At 35.1% G+C, this 22,672-nt stretch overlaps 1 protein-coding gene across 5 annotated transcripts in view; it reads left to right on the top strand.

The window, feature by feature from the left end:
* USP34 (ubiquitin specific peptidase 34) overlaps positions 1 to 22,672 on the top strand; it is a 224,651-nt gene that overhangs the window by 180,933 nt on the left and 21,046 nt on the right. For all 5 annotated transcript variants that reach the window (XR_006343487.1, XM_043917700.1, XM_043917703.1 and 2 more), the window contains 15 exons: positions 5,036 to 5,100; positions 5,196 to 5,271; positions 5,363 to 5,410; positions 5,501 to 5,566; positions 7,309 to 7,389; positions 9,272 to 9,357; positions 9,712 to 9,880; positions 9,980 to 10,054; positions 11,150 to 11,301; positions 14,888 to 14,936; positions 15,021 to 15,125; positions 15,210 to 15,254; positions 15,997 to 16,101; positions 17,515 to 17,662; positions 21,925 to 22,559. Coding sequence is in view for 4 of the 5 variants with exons in the window: in XM_043917700.1 (XP_043773635.1) it covers positions 5,036 to 5,100; positions 5,196 to 5,271; positions 5,363 to 5,410; positions 5,501 to 5,566; positions 7,309 to 7,389; positions 9,272 to 9,357; positions 9,712 to 9,880; positions 9,980 to 10,054; positions 11,150 to 11,301; positions 14,888 to 14,936; positions 15,021 to 15,125; positions 15,210 to 15,254; positions 15,997 to 16,101; positions 17,515 to 17,662; positions 21,925 to 22,559 (1,905 nt within the window). In the remaining variant the exon portion in view is untranslated. The remainder of the gene's footprint in view (positions 1 to 5,035; positions 5,101 to 5,195; positions 5,272 to 5,362; positions 5,411 to 5,500; positions 5,567 to 7,308; positions 7,390 to 9,271; positions 9,358 to 9,711; positions 9,881 to 9,979; positions 10,055 to 11,149; positions 11,302 to 14,887; positions 14,937 to 15,020; positions 15,126 to 15,209; positions 15,255 to 15,996; positions 16,102 to 17,514; positions 17,663 to 21,924; positions 22,560 to 22,672) is intronic.

A 22,672-nucleotide genomic window follows, 5' to 3' on the forward strand; every position in this document is an offset into this window, starting at 1 on the left:
AAGTAAAATTTTAAATAAAATCTTAATGATGTACAGTTGACATATGAACAGCACAGGCTTGAACTGCAAGGTTCTACTTATATGTGTATTGTTTTTTTTTCTTTTCAATAAATGCAGGATGTATAAGTAAATATGAATTTATTTTTCACGTTCTCTTTTCATGTTTGATGTGTAGTTTTCACAATACATATAATATCTACAGTGTTTTGTATAAGACTATTGAGGGGACTTCCTTGATGTTCCAGTGATTAAGACTCCAAGCTCCCAATGCAGAGGGCCATCCATGTTTGATCCTTGATCAGGGACCTGGATCTTACATGCTGCAACTAAAAAAGATGCTGCATGCCAGAACTAAACATCCTACCTACCAGAACTAAACTAAAAGACTTTGCCTGCCACAGCTAAGACCAAGTGCAGTCAAGTAGATATATATTTAAAAAAAAAAACCCAAAAGCTGTTGATGCAGGTATTGAGAGTTCGTCTCGTAAGCAGACAACATAAACATACCAATATACATGAATATAATACAGTACTGTAAATATATTTTCTATAGCTTATTTTGTTGTCAGAATACAGTATATAACACATACACAATATGTATTAATCAACTGTTTATGCTCTCAGTCCAAAGGCTTCCAGTCAACACAAGTAGGCTATCAGTAGTTAAATTTTGGAGAGAAAAGTTATATACACATATTTAATGCAGGACTTTGGCAATCCTGACTCCCTCATTGTTCAAGGGTCGGTCAGCTGTAGGGACTTCCCTGGTGGTCTAGAGGTTAAGACCCTGCCCTCCCACTGCAGGGAATTTGATCTGTGGTCCAGGAACCAAGGTCTCGCATGCCACACAGCACAACAAGGGTCAACTGAATATTGCTTATTTACATCTCAAGCTTCCTGGTCTCAGGACTTCTTTATATTCTTAATATTGAAAACCTTAGAGTTTTAACTATTCATTTTTATGTGGTTATATGTATCAATATTTACAATATTAAAATTAAAGCAAGTTTAAAAAATTTATTTTAAAAAATAACCCATGACATGCTGGTATAAATAATTGTTTTTAAATGTCCTTCAGGACAAAACAGTTCAGTGAGGAAAGTGGCCCTGTTTTGCTTTTTTTTTACAAATCTCTCTTAATACCTGATTTAATGGAAGACAGCGGGAGTCTCATAACAGTTTCTGCATTTGGTCTCTTGTGATCTCATTCATCATTGAACCTCTGGAAAACTCCATTGTACACTCAGAAGAGAATGAGGTTTTTTTTTTTTTTAAGGCTGATAACATTTTAGTGTTACTAATAAAATTGTTTGAATCCTTTTTTTAAAAAATTTATTTTAATTGGAGGCTGATTACTTTGCAATATTGTGGTGGTGGTTTTTGCCATACATTGATATGAATCAGCCATGGGTGAACATGTGTCCCCCTCTCCTGAACCCTGCTCCCTGCTCCCTCCCCATCCCTCTGGGTTGTCCCAGTGCACTGGCTTTGAGTGCCCTGTTTCATGCATCAAACTTGGACTGGTCGTCTATTTCACATATGGTAATATACATGTTTCAGTGGTATTCTCTCAGATCATACCACCCTTGCCTTCTCCCAGAGTCCAAAAGTCTGTTCTTTACATCTGTGTCTCTTTTGTTGTCTTGCATATAGTTTTGTTGTTACCATCTTTCTAAATTCCATATATATGCTTTAGTATACTGTATTGGTGCTTCTCTTTCTTACTTCATCATGTATAATATGCTCCAGTTTCATCCACCTCGTTAGAACTGATTCAAATGCATTCTTTTTTATAGCTGAGTAATATCCATTCATCTGCTGATGGACATCTAGGTTTTTCCGTGTCCTGGCTATTGTAAACAGTGCTGCGATGAACATTGGGGTGCACGTGTCTCTTTCAGTTCTGGTTTCCTCAGTGTGTATGCCCAGCAGTGGGATTGCTGGGTCATATGGCAGTTCTGTTTCCAGTTTTTTATGGAATCTCCACACTGTTCTCCATAGTGGCTGTACTAGTTTGCATTCCCACCAACAGTGTAAGAGGGTTCCCTTTTCTCCACACCCTCTCCAGCATTTATTGTTTGTAGACTTTTTGATGGCAGCCATTCTGACCTGCACGAGATGGTACCTCCTTGTGGTTTTGATTTGCTTTTCTCTGATAATGAATGTGTTTTCATGTGTTTGTTAATAATACATGTGTTTGTTAATAATCTTTTCATGTGTTTGTTAGCCATCTGTATGTCTTCTTTGGAGAAATGTCTGTTTAGTTCTTTGGCTCATTTTTTGATTGGGTTGTTTATTTTTCTGGTATTGAGCTGCATGAGCTGCTTATATAAAGTTGTTTGAATTTTACAGACACCCTATGAAGGTCACTGTACCTACATGCCACCCCCACTCCCAACTCCTCCCCTCCCTAAACCATTCTTTGAGGACCACTGATCTACATTGTGACAAAAGAGAATCCCAGACTTTTACTACAATAGAAAAATAAGCTGAACCGCATTACTCTTTTAAAAAATAATAGTTTTATTTATATATTTTCATCTGTGTTTGGTGTTTGTTGCAATGTGGGCATTTCTCTAGCTTCAGAGAGTGGGGGCTACTCTCTAGGCTTCTCATTGTGCTTCTGTTTTGGAGCACAGGCTCTAGGGCATTCAGGCTTTCAGTAGTTGTGGCATACGGGCCCGGTGATTGTGGCTCCCAGGGTCTAGGGCACAGGCTCAGTGGTTGTGGCACACGGGCTTAGTTGCTCTGCAGCATGTTGGATCTTCCTGCTTCAAGGATTGAACCCCCCTGTCTCCTGCATTGGCAGGCGAATTCTTTACTACTGAGCCACCAGGGGCAGCCCAGCATTATTTTTGATTGCAGAGCTAAACCAAACATTTTCTCCTATCTTTGTTGTAGCTTATTAATTTAAAATGTTTGGCTACATATATGTTTTACTAAAAATTAAATAAAATATAATATTTTTATTGTATTATTTAACATTAACATAGATTTTAGACATAAACTAGAATCTGGTCCTTTAGATTTCTTCAGTTGAAATATAACTGGGAGCAGACTTTCTCAAAGGGAAAATAGACAATTTTAGAACCATAAAATATATTAAGTAAACAAACGTAAATTGTAGTGATTGTTACGGATAGAACAAGCAGAGTGCTCAGAAATGGAACGGAGTTGATCAGGATTGCTGGAGGGGGCAGGTAATCTGGATATGTTTTAAGTTAACCTTAAACTGAGACTTGAAAGTCAGTAAGGAATTAATGATGTGGTAAGTTCTCCAGGCAAACAGAACATGATGTATAAATCTCTTGAAGAAGGATGGAGCTCATTGGCATGTTTCAGAAGCTGAATGATGATCTCTGTGACTGTGGTGTTTAATAAGTGCAAGGAGGAATGGCCCAAGGTGAAGTTGGACAGATACATATAAAATACCCAGGAATGTTCTCATCAGTGTAGTGCAGTAATCTAGTACTGAGACATACTCAGTGGCTCCACATACATTGTATGGATACAACGTAAAAAGGGCCATCAAAAAACCAAATGAATATTTCTGTAGGACAGAAATTGTGCCCAGTTGCTCAGTTGTGTCTGACTCTTTGCGACGCCATGGACTATAGCCTGCCAGGCTCCTCTGGCCATGGAATTTTCCAGGCAAAAATGGAATAGAATGAAAAGCATTGAGCCTGGTGGAAACCAGGGTCTACCAGGCTCTAAGACCAAAGCAGTAGTGGTTGAGAGTTAAGTTCTTGTGGGGTAAAGGGTGACAAACATGATACAGGAGCTGAGCTCGTGGCTAAAAGCAGGAAGCTTTAATGGGGCTCTGTTGCTGTGAAAAGGCACTGCATTGGGATAGGTAAATGCTGTCAGTCTCCCCGGGGCTATAAGAAAGCTGCAGTGGTTAGAAATGCTAGAGGAACAAGAACTCTGAAGCAGGCCAAATCAGGTCTGTGATTTTTCCAAATATTGATAACATGGAGCAGGAGCCCTAATTAGTGATTGTAAGACCTGATTCTGAACTACAGTAGTGGACAGGGAAGGCAGGTAGAGGTGGTTTCAAATCTTCAGAGGGACGAAGAGAGTAATACCTATAATCAAAATATAGGGGACCTCCCTGTGGTGGTAGAGTGGTTAAGAACCCGCCTGCTAGTGCAAGGGACACGGGTTTGATCTGGCCCAGGAAGATCCCACATGCCACAAAACAGTTAAACTGGGCACCATAACTACTGAGCCCTTGCCCTAGAGTCTGTGCTCTGCAACAAGAGAAGCTACCACAATGAGAAGCCTGTGCACCCCAAGGAAGAATAGTCCCGCCCTCTGCAATTAGAGAAAGCCCATGTGCAGCGATGAAGACCCCAGCACAGCCAAAAATAAGTAAAACTTACAATAATCAAAACATAACTTTATTCCAGATAAAAGTAATTTATGGAACTGTCAGTTACTTAGATCATGTTTAGGGTATTCAGAAAAGGAAAAGACATTAAAGTCAGCAAAGCAATTCTATAGGACAAATATCAGAAATATTTTTTCATGATTATTGTAAACAAAGAAATTACCTCTCACTAGATCTGCGAACCTGAATAACTTTTTTTCCAATTTTTAAACATAAACCTTTATAAAAATATCAACCTGCCATCATTTTCCTGTGTTATCAACATAACATAGTTTTGTTTATTATATGTTATCTCTTCAGACAGGTGGAATTTCAGAGTTCGTACTTCAAACATTTTCATAAATTTAGAATAGTTTATTTATTTATTTTATTTATTTCATAAATTTAGAAAAAAAGTTTATTTTTATCACCACCAGTGTGGTGGCTTGAGTTAGCCAGATAAGTAATGATAAATTGGATCAGGTTTAGTGACTACTTCCATATTCCATTTACCTGGAAAAAAGTCAACATGAATTTTAAGTGCATGTATTTTTTTGTTTTGTTTTGGTTCCTTCTAGAACAAGTCTTATTTTGTCTAATAAAAATATTGGTAAAATGTTATGAAACATGCTTTCTGATACCTCATGTTAACATTTTTTTCTTCAGTGGATTTGGCATGATAACATGCAGTTTCTTCAAGACAAAAACATTTTTGAACATACATATTTTGGGTAAGTTTGGTAGATTTTAATAAGAGAACTTTTATTACACAATTTAAAAAAGTCTTACTTCGTGAGAATTTTAACCTGTTATTTTCAAATTCTAGGTTTATGTGGCAGTTGTGTAGTTGTATCCCCAGTACATTACCAGATCCTAAAGCTGTGTCTTTAATGACAGCAAAGGTAATACATGTATAACCTTAGATAATTTCTTCAAAATTGATGACTTTAAAATAATTAAATCTTTTTTGCTTAAATTTGTCCTTTCTTGCAGTTAAGCACTTCCTTTGTCCTAGAGACATTTATTCATTCAAAAGAAAAGGTGCATATTTTATTTTTTAAACTTTTGTGCTATTTATGTCATTTATCAGATAGCTCTTAAAACCTCCAGTGACTTCTTTTTCTTTTTTAGCCCACAATGCTTCAGTGGATTGAACTGTTGACCAAGCAGTTTAATAATAGTCAAGCAGCTTGTGAGGTGAGGTGAATAATTCAACAAAACAATGCATAGCTTAAAATTCACTTTCTTGTTTTCTTTTATTCTTAACTTAGATGCTACAGCAAAATTATTTTATCTGTTATAAATCATAGAGAGCCCAGTGTTGATTATTCCTAAAATTACTTGATAGCCAAGAGAAATTTATAATTATGTATCAGCTTCATTACACTGAGTAAATAATTGATTTTTAAGTTACTTAAAAGTTCTTGTGTTCTCCCTGTCATGTATCAGAAGGAAAAAGTGTAGAAGATTTAGGAATGCACCAGGTATTTCTTAACTCCTTCTGCATATTACCAGAAAACACTAAAAAATACATACCTCCCTTACCTCCTGAGGAAAATAGTAGATCCCTTACCCCCTGAGGAAAATAGGAAAATCTGTCCCAGTAGATCAATTTATGTCCTATTTTATCTTTTCCAGAATTGCCTTATAAGAGAAACATATCCCTTAGGATAATATGCACACTGTTAATAATCACTTAGCCATATTGTCATCTTACTATTGATTATCATGTTTATGGTCTTGCAGAGTGGTATGTATCTTTCTAGGAATGCAAGTCTTACAAATTTCCAGAAATGGGAGACAGCAGCATAGTGTACAATGAGATTAGTTGAAGATTTTTTTTCATATATAGGTTTTTAGAGAGATTTTGAGTTTTTTCAGTTGGTTTGTTTGAATTAGCATTCAAACAAAATCCTTTCCACATTTTACTTTTGTCTTATAAATCTTTTTTCACCTATAATACAGTTGACCCTTGGACAACAGGGGTTTGAACTATTTGTCCTTTCACACATAGATTTTTTTCAATAGATATGTACAGTACTGTACAATCTGTGGTTAGTTAAATCTGAGAATGCAGGGGAATCTCAGATATAGAAGGTCAGCTATGGAACTTGAGTATTTGCAGATTTTTGTATATGCTGGGACTCCATATCAAGGAGCAGCTGTAGTTACCTTTTTTCCTTGCTCCGTACCACTTTGTCATTTGTTCTGCAGGATTTTCCACATGCTGGTTTTGACCTATTGCATCTTTTGGGTATTCTTTGACATACTCCTCTATTTCCCCTTCCTCTTCATGATTTTTAAGAAACTGGTAGATGCTGAAGCTATATTAGGTCATAAATTTGTTTTGTTTTTGTTGTTTTTTAATAAAGTTGTCACTTCAGTTTTTTCACTAAGGATTGGCCCTTAGAACTCTCTCAAGGAGTTAAAATTCTCTACAGTTGTCAGCAATTATGTGTATGCATTAATGAGCAGTACAGTTCAGTAAAGGAGTTAAATATATGATTAAGAGAGATCTTGAAATTAATAGGAAATTGTCTAAGTAAGTGTAAAATGTTTTGTGTTATCAAGAGAACATAAATTGGTTTTAAACAGAGGAAAAGTGAATCATCAGATCCTATCTTATTAATAGGAGCAAAAGATCCTACAGTGTGACATTTAAGAAGTCTAAGAGGAAAGTAGTATTCCACTTTGTTAAGCACTGCCACTTGTTATCATGTGGTTTGTACACTGTAATGTAAATGGCATCCATGGAATTCTGTATTGAGAAGACTTTGATTATGACTTTAGGCATTTTAGATTTTAGACTTTCTACCAGTTGAAAAATCTGTTTTGGTAAGAACTTAAAATAATTCAAATGTCAGTTAAAATTAAAATCCTTGTGTAATGTTTATCCCCAAGTGTTGGTTGAATATTAAAATCACATGATTTTCTTACAGTGGTTTTTGGATCGCATGGCTGATGATGATTGGTGGCCAATGCAGATACTAATTAAGTGCCCTAATCAAATTGTGAGACAGGTAAGAAAAATTTTCTTTGAAAAAGAAGTAGTTTTCAAGTAGTTGATTACTCTGAATTTGCCCATGAATATACTTTAACCCAGCATTGAAAGCATTGAAAAGATTGAGTTCTTACCACAAGAGTCACTTTGCTGTTATTTTTACCAGCCTCTTGGCACATCAGCTATCATTCCATTCAAGTGATTAAAATAATTCACATTTCCTCATTATGGGAAGATAGCTATAACTACCTGTTTTCTCAGTTGTGTGTATTGTACTCTGGGGACAGGATCGATGTGTGACATGTGAATTGTACTAATACTTTTTCAGTTGCTTAGATGCTCTACCCATGGTAGGGTACGGTAATAGCATTGAAAGTTAAATGAATAGTATATAACTTATTTCTGTGACAGATTCTGAAATGTCACATGAATCACTTTATTTTTCTTAAACCAATGGAAAAATTAACAAGGAAGAAAAAACACATATATCCACTTACGATACAAAACCAAAAATTTAATCTGAAATATGCTACTTTAAGTTATTCTTGATATATAATTCTTATAAAACCTTTTGATGTGTAAAATTTAGTGGTTTTTAGTCCTGTTCCCAAACATGCAACTATTATCTGTGTATAATTTTATAATACCCTGAAAAGAAATCCCATACCTATGAGCAGTCACTTCCATTTTATCCTTTTCCTTCTCTTCAGCCCCCGGCCACCATTCATCTACTTTCTATCTCTATGGATTTTCCTATTCACCATTTCACTTGAAGAAAATCACACATTATGTGTTTTTTTGTGATTGGCACGTTGTGGCTTATATCCGTAATTTGTTTCCTCTTACTGCCAAATAATATTCTATAAATGAGATTTTGTTTCTCTCTTAAGCAGTTGATGAATGTTTGTGATGTTTCCACTTCTTTGCTAGCTTGAATAATACTGCCGTGAACATTCATGTACAGATATTTGTGTGGACATATGTTTTCAGTTGTTTTGGATATATACATAGAAGTGAATTGCAGGGTTGTATGGTCACTATGTTTGACATTTTTAGAAACTATCAGATTTTTTTTATCATGGAGTCTGCACCTGTTTACATTCCCAGCAGCAATCTATGAAGGTTCTAGTTTTGCTACATCTTCTTCAACATTTGTTATCATCTTGATTTTAGCCATCCTAATGGGTGTGAAGTAGTATATCATGGTTTGGGTTTGCATTTCCTTTGTAATTAATGATATTGAACAACTTTTCATGTGCTTATTGGCTATTTGTATATCTTATTTAGCGAATTCTTAGACTTTATTTTTTAGCTGCACTGGCTGTTCATTGCGGCACATGGGGCTTCTCTAGTTGTGGCGTGCCGGCTCAGTATCCCGGCAGCATATGGAGTCTTAGTTCCCCAACAAGGGATCAAACCTGTGTCCCCTGCATTGGAAGGTATATTCTTACTACTGGACCACCAAGGAAGTCCCACCTCAGACATTTTTAATCCATAATTTTTTGGATAAACTTAAATTGTTTTCTCCTTGTCATTGAGGTTCTGATAAGCAACTACCCTTCCCCACGCCACTTTTCTGAAAGAAGTGGATGCCAGGTTTCTTTCTACTGTATCTCCATTAGTAAAGGTTTCATGAAGCTTTGTAGTTAGTAATCTCTACTACTAATACCTATAGTTTATTGTTGCTTTTTCCATTATAAAACTGAACATTGCTTTTCAAGCTAACTCTACCTTTTGTCCTCAGTCTGTAGTGGAGACTCCAGGAAATCTTTAGAATGTCAAAAGATAATCTGTGAGAAAAATATAAATGAGCAACAGAATTTTTGATCATGTTCGTTTTTCAGTATCTTTGTTACCTGACATGACTTGTCTCTTCGGTTGTCATATCTTTTCACTTGTAGATGTTTCAGCGTTTGTGTATCCATGTAATTCAGAGACTTAGACCTGTGCACGCTCATCTCTATCTACAGCCAGGGATGGAAGATGGGTAAGAAGTATACCTTTTGAACTGAACATTTTAAGCTTTTTTATTACCTGCCTGCAAAGTATTTTTAAATATCCACACTGAAATATTTAGGTTCTCCTATTTTAAAAAGTCTATAATAATATAAATCAAGAAGGAAAATTTTTGTTTTATTTTTATTTAATTGCATTTTCGAAATCCTCTACAGGGAACTTTGATTTAGTCTTTTTGTTTTGATTTCAGTGAGAGAGAACTGGAATCCAACTGTTTGTATTGCTATACAAAGATGATACATTCAGATTTTTAATATTTCTTCTCCCAGAATATCTATTCCCAGACTTCATAGTTTCTCTAAGATACATAAAATTATGTTTTCAGGTCTGATGATATGGATGCTTCAGTAGAAGATATAGGTGGTCGTTCGTGTGTCACTCGATTTGTGAGAACTCTGTTATTAATTATGGAACATGGTGTAAAGCCTCACAGTAAACATCTTACAGAATATTTTGCTTTCCTTTATGAATTTGCCAAAATGGGTGAAGAAGAGGTGAGGCTGTATCTTGTTTATTTTTGGTATTATATACTTATTTTCAGTATTTAAAACATAATTGTATTTATATTTTTAAATCAATATTTTTGTTTTTAGAGCCAGTTTTTGCTTTCATTGCAAGCCATATCTACAATGGTACATTTTTACATGGGAACCAAAGGGCCTGAAAATGTAAGTACAGTTCTGCTTCATATCAGGGATATTTAGAGGTCATAGTTTCAAGTTGCACCATGGAAAGATAGTGGATTTCCTTTTAAGTCCCCTCTAGCCCTGATATTAAATGATTTTAGGAGTCTGTTCGGTTGATATCTTTAATGGATCTAGTAAGAGAAGAAACAATCAAGCAATACATTTCACTGGTATGGCCCAGGATCAAAACCAATAAATTTAGCAAAATGACCATCACCTGCTTTAGTTTCCTATCGGCATTTGTGTTTCGGTGAACATTTTTTCTGACCATATTTTTAAAGCCCTTTGCTGTATTAAATTTGTAAGTCTCCTAAAAATTCAGGTAGCTAGTCTGTTCATAATATTGGAAGTATTTCATCAATTTTATATTGTTTGTAATGACCACATTGGATTGAATGCTCTATTTGTTCTATCTTATTAAATTCTTGTTGCAGCCTAAGTGGTAAGTACTATTGTTATCTCCATTTTACAGACGCGGAACTTGAGGCATAAAGAAGTTAACTTATTTTACATGACAGTGAGTTAGCATTTGATCCTTGATTAGACTCCTGAACAAACCTATTAGCCACTATGCGGTCATGGTTCTCCAAATATATACTGTTATTATCTAATTCCCGCCTAGGTGGCTACTTATTCAGTATTGCATTTCAAACTCCTGATGAATTTCTCTTTGAAATGCCTACTGTTTGGATTTTCTGAAAATTGCAAATATAGATTCCTTTATTTGTGTGACATTTTTATTAAATACTTTCTTATCATATTCATATGAACTTTGATCCTGATTTATCTTCCAAAGAACTTACCTATAAGAAAAAGTTACTATTAAAGAATTTATCTCTTTAGGTAAGGTAAATACTCACAATATTGGGAATTATTGTTCTTTACAACTCTGCCTGTTAAATCTAAAATTGTCCTGAGTGTCATTTAGACTTTTAAAGTTAGGGTGAGGCCTTTGAATGTTATTTTTCCTGCCATCATCTACCCACCATCTACCCTGTATAAAATAATCAAGCTATTTGCTGTCAACCTAATGTTAAAAAACAAGTATATTAAAAATGAATTGTGTTTATGTTCTAGCCTCAAGTTGAAGTGTTGTCAGAGGAAGAAGGAGAAGAGGAGGAGGAGGAAGAAGATATACTCTCTCTGGCAGAAGAGAAATACAGGCCAGCTGCCCTTGAAAAAATGATAGCTTTAGTTGCTCTTTTGGTTGAACAGTCTCGCTCAGAAAGGTGAAATGTTTCAACATTCAAAATGCTTAAAGCATGTTTGGTTTTATTCTTTTTACATATTTGTTTTATCATTCTTAATTCGGTGGCTTTTGTTACTTAATTCTTTTTAAATAATAACATGATTCATCAACTCTTGTAGCATAAGTATTTCAGTCCTTTGTACCAAACTTTTACTTTGCCTCTGAGTCATGTTAGAAATATACATTGAAGAAATATACAGTAAAATATCTAGCAAAATTATATGTGCATTCATCTTTTAACCTAGCAACCCCACTTCTGGGATTCTGTTCCCAAAATACAGAAAGATGTATATTTATTGAAGCAGTGTTTATAAACAGCAAAAGACTGAAAATGTCCACAAAGATGGGACTAGTTGAAGAAACAGCATCCCCTCTATAAGAGTACTCCATTGCAGAAAAAAGAAGAATATGGAATCTGTATATTACCATGAAGAAATCTTCAGGATAGATATTACTAAGGTGAAAAAAATGAAGGTGGACAAAAGTATATATAGAATACTATATATTTTTTTTTTTTTGGGCCGCATGGTTTGGCTTGCAGGATCCCCGAGTCCTAACCATTGGACTGCCAAAAAATTCCCTATAGTATGCTACTTTTTAAGACAGGGGAGGCTGAGAGAGACAAAATGAGTGAAAGAGTGTGTGTGTGTGCATGCGCGTTCGTTTGTGTGTGTGTACGCGTGTGCGCGTTCGTTTGTGTGTGCGCACGCACATGCATACGCACATAACCAAGCCTCCTCATACATGGATCTCCAATTTGCAAATTTGCCTACTTAGCTGAAATTTATTTGTAATCCCCAAATCAATACCTGTGAAGCTTTTATATTCATTTGTGGATTACAGAATGTACCAAAAATTTGGAGTTGACGTGACAACACAGTTCCCCAGCTGAGGTCAGATGTGGTGACACTATGCCTTCTTGTTTCAGTTCTCATATTGTAAACAAACTTTTTTGCGGTATGTGCCACATTTTTCACATTTATGCTCTTTATTTGGTCATTTGGCTGTTTAAAAATGGTCCCAAGCATAGTGCCAAGTGCTATCTAGTTTGTTCCAAAGTTCAAGAATGTACTAATGGTCAACATTAAATCAGGTGTCTTGAAACAGAAGCACACATCTGAAACAAGGTAACATTGATTTATCAATGAAAATGTTATGACCCAGAGGGTCACAGGAACCAGCTGTGTGTTTTCCCTATGAGCAATGATTCAGTGTTCACTGATTCAGTGTTTGCATCTCCGTATAGAACATAAGTACTGCAAATGACAGGAATTGAGGTTTTTTTTTTTAATTGAAGACTAAGTTTTTAAAAATAAACTTTAAAAACAAGTTTCCAGTGGTTGGGGGGAGGAGAAAACAGACTGGAGGGGACAGGAATGGAAGTTTGACTTCTTTGAATGTAGTACATTGTTTTGTTTTTTAGATTTATTTTTGGAATCATGTGAATGTTTTATATAATTATAAATTTAATAAAATGCAGTCCCTAAAAATCAAAAGCAGACTGAAATAAATGAGACTAACTGTATATTGAGTTGGTGACATAAACATTGGAGAAGAATTAATTAAAGTGACTTTAGAACACGTTGATTTAACTGTAATTTTTAGTGGTATGTACCTGAAAGACAAAGAAAAATTGTAAAATTATCTTAAAGTGTTTTGCTAATTATATTGTTAGTATTAATATAACTAGAATTATTATTTTGAAACTATGTTATAGAATAAAGTAAATAGATAATTGTTAACATCATTAGAAACCAAGATTTTCAGAAAAAGAAAAGAGAAATATTAATATAAAATTGTAGGATGTTTATTTAACTTCTTTAACACTAAATTTGAATTTGGCAATATCAGTAGAATTCATGGTATATTTTGTCTTAAGCAAGCAAAAAATGTATTATGTATCTCCATTTTCTGAAAACATCTAGAAACTCTGTCCAACCCAAAATCAATGAGTGCCACTGGCATCTAGATATCATTTACCACTGAAAAAAATCAAGGTTCCTTAGGAAAATGGCCAGTTCTAGGTTTTGGGCAAGAAATGAATGGGAAGCCTTGAACATTTTGTCATTTTGGAAAGCAGGGAGGCTATCAGAGACTTTTGGGGTCTTGTTAAAAGGTCTCAAGAGTCAACTTGAGGAGGTTTCTACTGGTCACAGACTGGACAACTTGAACATCAATAACAACAAGAAGTAACTGCAAGTGGACTAAAACATTTCACGGATGTTTACATCCATGAGTTCATAATGATACCTAAAAGCAAAATTTTAAAAATTATTGGCAACCTTTGGAGTATATTAAGAAACCAAACAATAATTTTGAAAGCATATTAATAAAGGAACAGCATCAAGTATTTATCTTACCTGCAAGAATTATACTTCATGGCAACCAGATTGTAAATGAGAGATGCTCGTCGTCATAGAGGTATTTGAGCTAATAAATGAGCAAGTAGTGCTGGAATTGGGATACTAGTATTTTGCATCCCAAATAAAGTAATGGATCTAGGAAATGATCATTGTGGGCTGAAAACTTTAGAAAAAGAGGGACAGCTTTTCATTGTGCCTCATGATGAAAGTTCATACCACTGCTTACAAGGTATTCTTAATTAAAGGGTCAAACCTAGATCTGATCAAGTTTCTGGGTTTAACTACCAGTTTACAGGAAATACGGGGACAGAGGAATATGTTAAAACAACACAATGAGGATATAATCAGCAAGATGGAAATGTGGGAAATTCTACACGACAAACTACCTCCTCTTCAGCAGATTAAATTGCAAGATAAAAAGAAAATCGGAGGGGAAACCAGTTGTCTAAGAGAGATTTAAAAGACATTTCAACCAATGGCAACAGAGGACTTTATTTGGATCCTGATTCAAACAGATTATAACTTTTTTTTTTTTTTTTTAGAAACTTGAGGAAATTGTACATTGACTGGATCTTGTATGATAATAAGGAATTTTAATTTAGGTGTGAATAATGGTAGTGTGTTACATTTTTGAAGTTTATGTTTGAGAGATATATTGATTGATGGGCTCAGTGATACAATATCTGGAGTTGTTTCAGAATAGTTCAGATTGATTAAGTAGGAGGTACAAATGAAACAACACTGACCATGAGTTGGTAATTTGACTGTTGGGATGCTTACACTATTTTTGTATGTGTTTGAAATTTTCTTTACTAAGTTGAAGAAATATGCAGTAATTTTAAACTTGAAAGTGAAATTCTTTATTTCTTCAAAGTTTGGTTTGTTTTAAAACTCCTCATGTCAGAAAAGCTCTCTAAATTATAAATTAGATCCATTCTCGTGCACGGACATATTGAGTTAATTAAATGGAAATGGAAATAAAGTAGATTTGGACTTCCATATATAAATCTTGGAATTTTGAAAAATTGTCCAAAAGGTGTCTAGTGAACAGGTCTAGCTAGCGGAAAGTTCAAAAATCATTTTATGATGGTGTCTTGGTATACTTGTAACTGAATCAACAATGTTGTTATGTATCATGACTCAAATGGCTCTAAATTAGTATAGAGGAAAGAAAAACTTATTTCTACTAATGTTTTCTTTCAGGCATTTGACATTGTCACAGACTGACATGGCGGCATTAACAGGAGGAAAGGTAATGCCTTCTTAATATTAGACCACTTGATAATCCAAAAAGTAACAAAATCGTTCTTAAATGAACAACTTTTGCTTTTGACAGGGATTTCCCTTCTTGTTTCAACATATTCGCGATGGCATCAATATAAGACAAACTTGTAATCTGATTTTCAGCCTTTGTCGATACAATAATCGACTTGCAGAACATGTAAGTACTGAGAAACAGTCAAAGTTTTTTGGTAATTTTTGGAAGAATATTCTGAAATTCTCCCCCTCCCCCTTCTTGTTTCAGATTGTATCTATGCTTTTCACATCAATAGCAAAATTGACTCCTGAGGTATGTAGACATTTGTTAACTCATGTTTTTCGAATTACTGTGAGGACTAACAATGCTTTCAGGTGAACCTTTCTAACCGTTCTTGAGGAAAAGTTTATCAAGACTTCCCCCATAATACAGTAACCTATTTTTAACTATATAACTTGAATAAATTGAACTACCTCTTCATGTCTTATCACAAATGTCATTTTCCCAATTAACATAATTTGAACATATCAGTGTGTCACCTAGGTACTAAGCTTTAAAGTTGTTTGGTTTGAAGCATATATCATATTGTACCTTAGAAGAAAGTGAACTAACTAAAATTCTGCTTAGGTGGATAAGTTTGTATTTTTTAAAAAACTAAAATGTTATAGCTACTTTGAGAATACATTTCAAATATTAATATGAATTATACCTCAGAGAGCACAAGTTGCTACAGGAAACTTTTAATCTAAATTTTTCTATAAACATGGTTGTCTCTTCTCATTAACTAGAGTTTTTTTGCGCCTGCCCCCCCGCCCCAACCAGTTGACCTCCAGAAAACTATATTTTCTGTTACATGTGGCTCCTGCGCAATTGACACTGTGTCCTGAGCTCATCCTGCTGCTTCATGGTAGTTGAGGTTCATACATATGAGTACTAATCTCTCTAACCTAATACAACAGATTTAAATGTGATCTGTAGAAGAGTTACATTTGTTTTCTAGTGAAAGTGATTGATTCACCAGATCTAAATATGCAGTCATATATGTGTCTTATAGGCAGCCAATCCTTTCTTTAAATTGTTGACTATGCTAATGGAGTTTGCCGGTGGACCTCCAGGAATGCCTCCCTTTGCATCTTACATTCTGCAGAGGATATGGGAGGTAAGTCTTGTAGATGTTCTAGTATTTATTTTTCTAACACAGTCACTCCCATTTTAAGTACTAGTTTCTTCTTGCTTGGGTAACTCAGTATGGTTTTAGTAAATCATAGGTCAGGAGAAGAAAAGATACTTTAGTCAGAAGATCTAGAGGAAGAAGATTTCCTGGCTAGTTAGTGTCCCAGATGTTTAAAGACTTTCTTGTAGAATCATAAACAACCTTTACTCAGTATGAGGTTCTCATTCCCCTACTCTCAAAGATTCCATGAAGTGGTAGAAGCCCTAGAAATAAAAACTAGTTGCTTTCAGTAGTTGATAGAAAATACAGAGGAAGCACCAACCACTACCTGTCTTCCAGAATTACTGCTGAGGTTACAGAATTTCTTAGTGTTGGAAATGCCCACTCGCTGGGCCAGGGGCTTGGTGGACTTTTTCTCTTGATAAGCCAGATAGTAAATATTTTAGGTTTTGTGGGCCATATGGTCTCTGTCAGAACCACTCAACTGCTGTTTTACCATAAAATCAGCCATAGACAAATATAAATGAGTGGGCATGGCTGTGTTCCAATACAAACTCAAAAACGGGCAAACCACAGAATTTGTCCTGCGATCCATAATTTTCCAACCGCTGCTCTAGATTCCTGAGATTTCCTTTTTCCATGAAAAAAATCTTTCCAGCAGTATAGTGAGCTAATTTTCATTCTCAATTACAGTAGCAGATTGGTCAAACTATAAGAAAAATGAAGATGGAAACATCAAGGAATTAAAGCACTTTTAATGAATACTTTTTTAACATTAATTTTATTTATTTATTTTTGTCTGTGCTGGGTTCTTGTTGCTGCACAGGCTTTTCTCTAGTTGTGGCAAGCAGGGGCTACTCTCTAATTGTGGTGTGAGGGCTTCTCATTGCGGTGGCTTCTCTTTTTGCTGAGCATGGGCTCTAGAACATCTGGACTTCGGTAGTTGCGACATGTGAGCTCAGCAGTTGCAGCTTCCAGGCTCTAGAGCACAAAGTGTCAGTAGTTGTGGTGCACAGGCTTAGTTGCTCTGTGGCATGTGTGATCTTCCTGGACCAGGGATTGAACCCATGTCATCTGCACTGTCAGGCAGTGTAGTTGTAAACTTAAGACCTAAAAGTCATTGGGTTTCTCTTATTGGTCCTGTGCTAGAATCCTTGGTTAATATAATTTGATTTTGTAAACTATTGAGAAATACTCTTTGAACATATTCCTGTTAATAAAAATAAATTGCTTTAAAAATGGGAGAAAAAAACATGAGTGTGAAACTTCTTTCAGGTTCCAGTTTTCAGGAAACTGTTTTAGCTTTCAGGTGTCTAATGTATATACCAAAAGTAAGTTTGAAAGAGTAACTGCTCATTCACCTAGACTTATATTCTGTTCTTGTCATTTTACTTGTAGGTGATTGAATACAATCCTTCTCAGTGTCTGGATTGGTTGGCAGTGCAGACACCCCGAAATAAACTGGCACACAGCTGGGTTCTACAGAATATGGAAAACTGGGTTGAGCGGTTTCTTTTGGCTCACAATTATCCTAGAGTCAGGACTTGTAAGTCAAATATTCAGAATTTAACAAACCATTTGTTGTTCCAAGTTTTGTTTTTAAGGTGATTACAGTATGCTCATTGTATATAATGTAAAAAAACTCTTAGAGATACAGTTTGTTTTTGAGATACTGTTTTAAAGGCCAAAGTTTTATTAGTATTTGAAAACCTATGACAGTATTTTACAAATATCTGTAATTGTTTTTTTTTTTTAAAAGGATAGGAAACTGTCTTTTCTTGGGTTACATCACCACCACTATCATTTTTGTTTCCTTTTTTGGTAGAGTCACAAAACATGATCAGCATTAGTGAAGAGAGTAAAGGGTCAGAAAATCTTGTCTTAAAAATAACTTGAGAAGGCCAAGAGTAAAAGTAGCAATAAAAACACAACACAAGCTGAGAGAAAATATTCTCTATAGTTATGGAAGTTAAATGATGACTATCTTTATTGTATTCAGGCCAGAAGGGAATAAGCAAAGATCTTGGAAGACAGATGGACAAATAGCAAAAATAGATATTTCACATAATAGGAAATTGCTTGTAAATACACACAGAGTGTTTTCTTTTGATAGTATTAAAAGAAATAAAAATCAAAGTGGTTAATTCTTAAAAATTCTTTAATCATTCAATTTAGTCATTAAAATTGTATTTCCTAGTTTTCTGTTGAGAGCGCAATGAGTGACACTCCAATAGCAGCATTTCCTAGTTTTCTGTTGAGAGCGCAAACAATGAGTGACACTCCCCAATAGCAGCAAGCACATCGAATACCCAGATCCATGTTTTTAAATAACGTTTCCAGTAAAATGAATCACAGTTCCTGGGAGAAATGGCTGATTATAGGACTGGGGCAGGGAATAAACAAGATGAGCCTGGAGCAACTTGTAGAACCAGAAAGTAATGAAGTGCTCCAAAAACAATGATGGGGATATGTTGAAGGGACATAGAACCAACCTGAAGAGTTCCCAGTCTCCAAACCTGGAACAATTTGAGTCAAAAAATAATTAACACAGCACTGAATCATAATCCAAAGCATAAAATAAATGTCCATGAGTCCATGCTAATATAAATGAATGATTGAATAAACAAATAAATGAAGAGGCACATCCCCCACACAGAAGAATTCCAAATCATTTTTGTGTATCTTTCCCCTCCAAAGGTGGAGTATAATTCCATACCCTTTGAGTATCAACTTTAGTGTCTTGCTTTCAAAGAACAGAGTATTAGGGATAGAGAAAATAACTTTTTAAGTGAAAAAACTTGACAAACATTAACTCTGGCAGGTAATTAAGGTTCAAAGTGTCACTGATAAGTCCTACTGATAGTATGTGCCCTTGGTATAATGTGATACAAGGGGCACTTCATAATGTGGTTTTCCTCCCCAAATCCTATAACCTGAGTCTGCTCACGATAGACGTCAGTAAACTCAGTTTGAGGGACATTCTACAAAAAATACTGAACCACTACTCAAAACTACTATGGTCTTCAAAAGAAAGTCTAACAAAGTGTCACAGTCAAGAGGAGGTTAAGGAGACATGGCATCTGAATCGGGTGTATCCTAAATGAGATCCTAGAAGCAGAAGAACATTAGGACAGAACTATTGAAATCTAAAGTATGGAATTGAGTTAATAGTAATGTGCCAGTGTTGGTACACTGCAAGTGTCCCGTAGTAATAATGTCACAGTAGGAGTGGGAGAACATGCGTCAGTCTTGGGTACACCTGGATTGGCAGTGGTGCTCTGCTCGTAGGCCTTTTTTTACTGTCAGTTTAATAAGCAACACCACAGTAATGGGATATTTGTAAGAGTGGACACACATGCTGGTTGGTATTTATGTCCTGACTCCAGACCATAAAACAATTAAAAACCTATGTTGAACCACCTTTCTTCCTCCCCCACCAAAAAAAGGGAAGGAAAAGCTTTTTAGCTAGCTGGTATACCTAACATACATAATAGTGCTGAAGAAAGCATCTCATGCATTGCAGTGACTTTGTAAGTTAATATTATCCTTATGAAATGCAGTTTAGCAGTACATACCAAGATCCTTAATTTTTTTTTTTCCCCTTTTTAAACTCCGTAATACCATTTCAGGGATTCCAGTATAAGTAAGTCATCCAATATATGAATGTCCAATAGCATTATTTATAATTGTGAAAAATTAAAACTAGATGTTTAGATAGGAAATAGTTACACATCATTTAAAAATTAAAATAATGAAGACTGTAGAAATACGAAAGCAGGCTTTTGAATGTTTTGAACATAGCTAAATATTTAAATAGTCAATATAACTCAATAAGAATTAGGGTAACATGTATAGAAGAAAAGCTACAGAGAAATACTTTAAATCCTACAAAATTTTAAAGAATAACTGTTTAAAATGTTTAGAGAAAAGAAAAATAGTGACATGATAGATGGCTTAGAATAGTTGAGTTACCTTGTAGAAATGGAAGTTTTATTCTAAGTTCTCTACAACTGGGAATTCTTAAGTTATATTCTAGCAAGGCAGCTTTTAGAAAGATGGTCTGTTCTTTCACATTGACCTTCATGTTTGTTCTCAAAGATAGATATAACTTAAAAGTTGTGTTTTTCTCCCTAGCAGAACTTACCTTTTTATTTAAAAGCACAGAGCTTTTATAGAAATAAGTAGATGGTTAAGTATCTGATAAAGCAAAATAAAATGTTAATTATAGAATTTATGTGGTGGTTCCATGAGTAGTTGTTTGGTAGAGTGTTTTCAACCTTTCAGGGTATTTGAGATTTTTTTCACAATAAAATGTTGGGTTAAAAGTATTTAACTTAAACTGAATAATTTCTTGAATCAAATTTTTTTTTCTCAATTGCAGTTTTATACAAAATTATTCAAGATGACACCTACATGCCAAGTTTTTATATTTGAAACATACCAAATTGAGCCTAACTGAAACAGACTAACCAGAGCAGTGTATAGTTAGGGATAAATACATAGAAAATGGAGTGTTGTGCAAAAGTAAAGTCTAATTTGAAGTAAATCTGTAAAAGAGTTTACAGTTAATTTAGAAACCCTAACATCATTTGCTTTGGCCGTACAAAGGAAGTTATCAAATTATAGGTAGAATAGTGGGAGACAGAATTAGTAGGTATATTGAAAAGGGTTGTGCTAAGCTGTTAGATGCCTTGCGAAGGCTCTGGAGTGAATGTTGGTAAGAAGATTAACTGATGGGTCTGACAATCAGTGTTTGAATTCCATTTCTGCCATAACTGTGTAAAATGGGGTAGTCTTAATATTTTAAGTCTGAGTAAAAGTGGAGATAATAAAAGTAATACTAAGTACATAAAGCTGTGTTGTTTAAATTTAAGCATTTGATAAATTTTAGCAGTTCTTGTTTTTGTTACCATTATCATTGATGTCATCATCATCATTTCTCAAGGTCAGAATCTGGGCCCCCCCCCTCTTTTTATCTGTGTGATCTTGGTCTTTGCTTCTCCAAGATTCACATTTTCCAATGTATCATCACTTACGTCCAGAATTATTGTGTGGATTAAATGAGATAATATTTATAAAGTACCTAGCTCATACTAACTCCTTTTACAGATGGACTCAACTAATGAGTCATCCTCTCAGAATTATACCATAGGCTTAATAACATTTTTCAGATATGTTGAAGGAAGGGATTCTTTCTTTGCATGCAGGATTAGCCTAGAAGACTTCTAAAGGTTTTCCAAAGTTGGTGTTCTCTAATTGGCATATGTATATATAATCTTTATACTACAAAATTCTTTTAGATAAATCTCATTCTATTTTTATAATGTAAGTTTACCATTATCTACAAAATAATACTATTTTGTAATAATTGATAAGGAAGAAGAAAACTAAGGCCTTAAATTAAAGATTTGACCCTGTCAGGCAGCATAGGTCTTCCGGCCCCAAAGCTGTGTTCTTCCTGTTAAACTGTGTTATTCCCTGAGAAGAAATAAAATGATAAAACAAATGGGAAAATTCTGTATCTTGGGAAAGCTAAACAAAAGAGGTTTAAAACTTTCTGTTACTGTAGTCGTTGTCACCACTTAGAAATAGTAGTGACAGAATGGAAAGCGTCTGTTTTTGTCACTCCTTGGGATCTTTCTCTGGTACCAACGGTAGAGCAGAAAGATATTAAAAGAGATGTTCATGTCTCTTTAATTTTTATTCATTTTGACTTTTACAGGGAAGAGTGGCTTTGTGTTTAATGACTGCTCTTCAGTCTATTTCATATCTTATAAACATCTGACAGTTTTGTTTTACATTTTATAGCTGCAGCTTATCTTCTGGTGTCCCTTATACCAAGCAATTCATTCCGCCAGATGTTCCGGTCAACAAGGTCTTTGCACATCCCAACCCGTGACCTTCCACTCAGTCCAGACACAACAGTAGTCCTACATCAGGTCTACAACGTGCTCCTTGGTTTGCTCTCAAGAGCCAAACTTTATGTTGATGCTGCTGTTCATGGCACTACAAAGCTAGTGCCCTATTTTAGCTTTATGACTTACTGTTTAATTTCCAAAACTGAGAAGCTGATGTTTTCCACATATTTCATGGATTTGTGGAACCTTTTCCAGCCTAAACTTTCTGAGCCAGCAATAGCTACAAATCACAATAAACAGGCTTTGCTTTCGTTTTGGTACAATGTGTGTGCTGACTGTCCAGAGAATATCCGCCTTATTGTTCAGAACCCAGTGGTAACCAAGAACATTGCCTTCAATTACATCCTTGCTGACCATGATGATCAGGATGTGGTGCTTTTTAACCGTGGGATGCTGCCTGCCTACTATGGCATTCTGAGGCTCTGCTGTGAGCAGTCTCCTGCGTTTACACGACAACTGGCTTCTCACCAGAACATTCAGTGGGCCTTTAAGAATCTTACACCACATGCCAGCCAATACCCTGGAGTGAGTAAAATGATAACTCTTGTATCTGTATCCTCAAATTAATTGGAAATGCCTGTTTTTCCCCTTGTGGGGTGTGGTGACAAAATATGGGAGTATAGTCTAATTAACTGTTC

The sequence above is a fragment of the Cervus elaphus genome, chromosome 11, assembly GCF_910594005.1.
Source record: "Cervus elaphus chromosome 11, mCerEla1.1, whole genome shotgun sequence".
NCBI lineage: Eukaryota > Metazoa > Chordata > Mammalia > Artiodactyla > Cervidae > Cervus > Cervus elaphus.